The 5,876-nt window shown below is 44.0% G+C and overlaps 1 protein-coding gene across 2 annotated transcripts; it reads left to right on the top strand.

The window, feature by feature from the left end:
• The first annotated feature begins 1,097 nt into the window (after nt 1-1,097).
• On the top strand, nt 1,098-3,116 carry LOC134208235 (uncharacterized protein K02A2.6-like). 2 transcript variants are annotated; one of them, XM_062684273.1, is made up of 3 exons: nt 1,098-2,000; nt 2,105-2,859; nt 2,979-3,116. In XM_062684273.1, exons 1-3 carry the CDS (start codon nt 1,985-1,987, stop codon nt 2,991-2,993), a joined length of 786 nt encoding a protein of 261 aa, XP_062540257.1. In that variant the 5' UTR covers nt 1,098-1,984; the 3' UTR covers nt 2,994-3,116. The 2 variants fall into 2 exon arrangements, with proteins under 2 accessions (XP_062540257.1, XP_062540256.1); XM_062684272.1 differs by having other exon boundaries at nt 1,098-2,859.
• The last annotated feature ends 2,760 nt before the right edge of the window (nt 3,117-5,876 follow it).

Here is a 5,876-nt window from a genome sequence, read left to right as displayed (position 1 = left end):
CTATCCTTCAAAGCTAAAATTTCAACGCACGATATCGTAAAACCGTCCACGTGGGCCGAATTTTTTGTTGTACCTGACGGACGTAGATCCTTGCTGGGAAGGACGACCGCAGGTGAAATGAAACTTCTGGTGTTAGGAGCAGCTGTTAATGCCCTGGAATTTCCGGGGAAAGTAGAATTGTTCCCAAAAATGCCTGGCGTCAAAATTAAATTTAGCGTGGATAAGACTGTCCCCCCTGTAAGGAATGCGTACTATAACATTCCTGCCGCGTACCGTGATGCAGCGCGAGAAAGATTAAGCGAGATGGAAGCTAAGGGAATTATTGAAAAAGTCCTAACCGCCCCTGAATGGATTAGCGGTATGTCGGCAGTCGCGAAGGGGAAAGGTGATTTCAGACTCGTCGTCAACATGAGGGCGGCGAACAAGGCTATTAAGAGGGAGTATTTCAGATTACCACTTTTAGAGGAGATGAAGGTCAAACTCCATGGAGCAAAATTTTTTTCGAAACTAGATCTGTCTAATGCGTACTACCACTTAGAACTGGATAAAGAGTCCAGAGACTTGACGACATTTCTCTCTGAAAACGGGATGTTCCGATTCACCAGGTTGATGTTCGGGGTGAACTGTGCCCCCGAAATCTTCCAAAGAGAGATGACAAGAATCCTTAAATGCTTTCCGAACGTTATCGTGTATATCGATGACATTCTGGTGTTTGCCGAAACACTGGAAGAACTAAGAAAATCTGTAGCAGCTGTTTTACGGGTATTAAAAGAAAACAACCTCACGCTCAATTCACAAAAATGTGAGCTGGACAAAACCTCTATCAAATTTCTTGGACATTTCATAGACGAGCAAGGTTTGCATGTGGATGAAGCAAAAGTGAAACTCATTCAGCAGTTTAGGGAACCAAAAACTGTCTCGGAGCTCAGAAGCTTTCTTGGACTTGCCTCATTTATAAGTCCTCATATTCACAACTTCGCCGATTTGACTGGTCCATTATGGGCTGTTTCAGGAATCAATAAATGGGAGTGGGGTCCACGTCAAGCAGAGGCTTTTGCAGAAGTGAAAAATAGGATTGCAAAGTGTGCGACTACCCTTGGATATTTCTGTGAGACTGATCGAACAGTTCTTTATACTGACGCATCACCCATAGCTTTGGGGGCAGTCCTTGTCCAATTGTGTGGAAACCTTACACCACGCATCATAAGTTTTGCATCCAAAGCTTTAACACAAACGGAAAGAAGATATCCGCAGAATCAGCGAGAAGCTCTCGGTGCTGTATGGGGCGTTGAGCATTTTGCGTATTACTTGTTGGGACGACATTTCACTCTCCGTGTTGATGCTCAAGGAATAGCATTTTTACTAGACAGAACAAGAGAGGATTCAAAGCGCGCTCTAACCAGAGCTGATGGTTGGGCGCTGCGGTTGAGCCCATACGATTATGATATAGAATGCATCCGAGGAAGAGACAATATAGCCGATACACCGTCGCGTCTATATGAGGGGACTGATGCTCCGTTCAACGACGATTCCAGTCCCTGGGAGATAGCGAAACTGGAAATAAACAGTGTGTCCTTCCTAACGAATGAAGAGCTTAGAGAAGCGACGTCAACCGACGCGATTCTTAACAGTGTGATGACCGCTTTAAGCACCGGTGAGTGGACGGACGAATTGAAGCGCTTCCAGCAGGTGGCAGATGACTTATACGTGAAGAATGATCTTGTAATTAAGAAAGGCTGCATCGTAATACCAGACAAACTACGCAACAAAACCCTGGAAATTGCTCACAGTGGCCATCCCCTGACGGCAAAGCTCAAGAGCATTCTAAGAGAACGCGTCTGGTGGCCCGGCATGGGCAAAGATGCTGAAAAGTGGGTAGCATCTTGTCGAATCTGCGCAATCAACGGAAAACCCGAGAAACCGACCCCAATGGAACGGATATTTGCTCCCAAATCGGTTTGGGATACCATCGCCATAGACTTCAATGGACCATATGCCAGGTATGGCGGGATCTATGTCCTGGTTATAGTTGATTACAGATCTAGATATTTAATCGCTCGTCCTACCAAGTCTACTAGTTTCGAACATACAAAATTCGTTTTAGAAGACGTATTCGATAGGCATGGATTCCCTAACAACATTAAAAGCGATAACGGTCCTCCGTTCAATGGGGATGATTACAAACACTACTGCTCTGAGAGGAGTATAAGAACAATTTTTTCCACGCCATTGTACCCACAACAAAATGGACTCGTGGAAAATTATATGAAAATTATAAACAAAGCCATGGCCGCATCCGTGTCTAGTGGAACAAATTACAATAATGAATTGCAAGCCGCCGTTCGTTCTCACAACGCTGCCGCTCACGCTGTCACCAAGTTTCCCCCAGAAGAAATCATGCTCGGGCGAAAAATTAGAAGGGGTCTTCCGCTGGTGAATTTGGAGAAAGTGGACCACGATGAAAATTTATTGAACAAGAGGGATCGAGAAGCAAAAATACAAGCAAAGCAACGAGAAGATCAGCGAAGGTCTGCACGAGTGTGTCGAGTCAAGCCGGGGGACGTGGTTATTGTTGAAAAACAGTCGCGATCGAAGGGAGAAGCAAGATTTGGAGAAAAAAGGTACACTGTCCTGGAAGAGAAAAATGGAAATATGCTGTTGACAGATGAAGACGGAGGAATCCTAAAACGACACGTCTCCCAGACGAAGAAGGTTTCCGAATGGGCGGATATTTCGCAGAAATTATCTACGTACAATAATGAACCAGAGAATCATCGTACTGTCGCGCCTGTGCGTCCGAGCAGAGAAAGAAAAGCGCCGTCGTACTTGCAGGGATATGTCCGAGCTATCGAAAAGGAGGTGAGATCACTTTTATAAAACTATTGCCTTTTCTAAATAGATAATTAGATTAAATCTAACCTTTAAAAACGCTATGTACATCCGCGTATAATTCATAAATTTTACGTTATTGTTTTCAGGAGGTTCAGCAGTAAGGCCATCAATAATTTTCTGACTCCTATGCGTTTTCGGGTACTGTAAAAATGTTCACTAGTTTTTATCCTAAGTTTTGTCTTCCCTTTCAAACAAAATAATCAATAAAGTAATCTTTAAAGATGAGAAAAATTTATCAAAAAATAAAAATAATAATTATTTATTTTATGGAGAAACGGGAAGATGTGGGGCATAAGAATTCAGTGACTCTTGTCTACGGTACATTACAACGTAACTAGATAATCATATTGTTAATACTGGCAACACGGAAGGCGTAACGCTTCGGCTATCGGCTCCGGCAATGACATCGCAGCAACACACTACTCGGCATCAGTCTAGCATCGGCAGTCAACGAGGTAAGACGTGTTTAAATGGATGGGGTGATTCTTTCCCGCTGAAGGCTGATTCCACAGATTCCAGCATTGCATTTTTGAAAGTTTCAGAAACAAATTACAAATTAAGCTTATAAAAATAGTGATAGCTTAAAAGCAATTACAAATAGCCCTCCTGACTTGTAAGGTCGAACATGTTTTTGACGGACATCTTATTGTGTCTGTGGATTTATTATAAACGAGAATTACCGTAATTTGAGTTTTGATCGTTCTCTATTTTAAGGATGAATTTTAAATCATGTCCATGTTTTATGATTTGATTAGGTGGACTATATTGCTCTAACATATATTTTATCACTTATCATAAGACCTAAGACGAGTTTGTACCTTCCCATTTAATTCCACCAATACAAGACATTCCACTAGAAGCTCAAAATAATTCTCTTAACCAATCTATTTTATTTCATTTGAGCTGTCTTTTCGCCTATTTTTGAACGCCCAAACCACTACTTATACACAAATGAATCACATCATAAATTAAAAGATCTTCATCCTGGGCCTGAACTTGTAATAACTGAGAAAATATAATTAATATTAATTAATTTGAGATCTACAGAATATGTCTCTAATTTTTTACATAGAAAATTAAAAATAAGTTCCATAATTTTGAAATATTGAATGAAAATTTTCAAACTTTAAATGTGGTGAAAAATCGGCATGAATAAACGAACTTGAAAATCTAAAATCTGAAAACTCAAAATTTTATCGCACTAGATAAGATTGATTTAAGAAAGTGTTTTTGAGCAGTGAAAACAAAAATTTGGATCTTAGATGGGTAAAGAACATCAACAATAAAATTCTGAAGCAATTCCAAAGGATTGTTATGATAAGTTATTTTTAGAAGGTTTATTTATTTATCATCAGACTAAGGCCGGAGTGGCCTGTGCTGCACATAAAAGACTTCTCCATTCAGCTCGGTCCATGGCTGCACTTCGCCAACCACGCAGTCTGCGGAGGGTCCGCAAGTCGTCCTCCACCTGATCGATCCACCTTGCCCGCTGTGCACCTCGCCTTCTTGTTCCCATCGGATCGTTGTCGAGAACCATTTTCACCGGATTACTGTCCGACATTCTGGCTACGTGCCCGGCCCACCGCAGTCTTCCGATTTTCGCGGTGTGAACGATGGATGGTTCTCCCAACAGCTGATGCAACTTGTGGTTCATTCGCCTCCTCCACGTACCGTCCGCCATCTGCACCCCACCATAGATGGTACGCAACACTTTCCTTTCGAAAACTCCCAGTGCGCGTTGGTCCTCCACGAGCATCGTCCAGGTCTCGTGTCCGTAGAGAACTACCGGTCTAATAAGCGTTTTGTAGATAGTCAGTTTGGTACGGCGGCGAACTCTATTCGATCGGAGCGTCTTGCGGAGTCAAAGTACGTACGATTTCCAGCCACTATGCGCCTCCGAATTTCTCTGCTGGTATCGTTATCGGCGGTCACCAGTGAGCCCAAGTACACGAATTCTTCAACCACCTCGATTTCGTCACCACCGATAGAAACTCGTGGTGGGTGGCTCACATTGACCTCTCTTGAGCCTCTTCCTATCATGTACTTCGTCTTCGGCGTGTTGATGACTAGTCCAATCCGTTTAGCTTCGCTTTTCAGTCTGATGTAGGCTTCCTCCATCCTCTCAAAGTTACGTGCCATGATATCAATGTCGTCGGCGAAACCAAATAACTGGACGGACTTCGTGAAAATCGTACCACTCGTGTCAATCCCTGCCCTTCGTATTACTCCCTCCAAAGCGATGTTGAATAGCAGACACGAAAGACCATCACCTTGCCGTAACCCTCTACGGGTTTCGAAGGGACTCGAGAATGCCCTGAAACTCGAACTACGCACATCACCCGATCCATCGTCGCCTTGATCAACCGTATCAGTTTATCCGGAAATCCGTTTTCGTGCATTAGCTGCCATAGCTGGTCCCGATCGATTGTATCATATGCGGCTTTGAAGTCGATAAATAGATGATGTGTGGGCACGTTGTATTCGCGGCATTTCTGCAATACCTGACGTATGGCGAACACCTGGTCTGTGGTAGAGCGTTCACCCATAAATCCCGCCTGGTACTGCCCCACGAACTCTCTTGCAATTGGTGTTAGTCGACGGCATAAAATTTGGGAGAGTACCTTGTAGGCGGCGTTCAGCAATGTGATTGCGCGGTAGTTGCTACAATTCAGCTTATCGCCCTTTTTGTAGATGGGACACACGACACCTTCCATCCACTCCTGCGGCAGAACCTCATCATCCCAAACCTTGGTAATCACCCAGTGCAGCGCTCTAGCCACCACCGTGTTTAAACAGCTCTCCTAGTAGTTGGTCAACTCCAGGGGCTTTGTTGTTTTTCAGCCGGCCGATCTCCTCCTGGATTTCCCGGAGATTCGGAGCCGGAAGTCGCATGTCCTGCGCGCGTGCTCCTAGGTTCATTACCATACCGCCACCGTTGTCTGCCATATCGCCATTCAGGTGCTCTTCGTAGTGCTGCCGCCACC

The sequence above is a fragment of the Armigeres subalbatus genome, chromosome 1 (assembly GCF_024139115.2).
Source record: "Armigeres subalbatus isolate Guangzhou_Male chromosome 1, GZ_Asu_2, whole genome shotgun sequence".
Taxonomy (NCBI): Eukaryota; Metazoa; Arthropoda; class Insecta; order Diptera; family Culicidae; genus Armigeres; species Armigeres subalbatus.
Note: the sequence above shows the minus strand (reverse complement) of the source record. Positions and strands in the feature narration are given on the sequence as shown.

What these genes read in the sequence shown, in the direction of transcription:
- LOC134208235 (XM_062684272.1), top strand. Translation starts at nt 1,636, where the DNA reads ATGACCGCTTTAAGCACCGGTGAGTGGACGGACGAATTGAAGCGCTTC.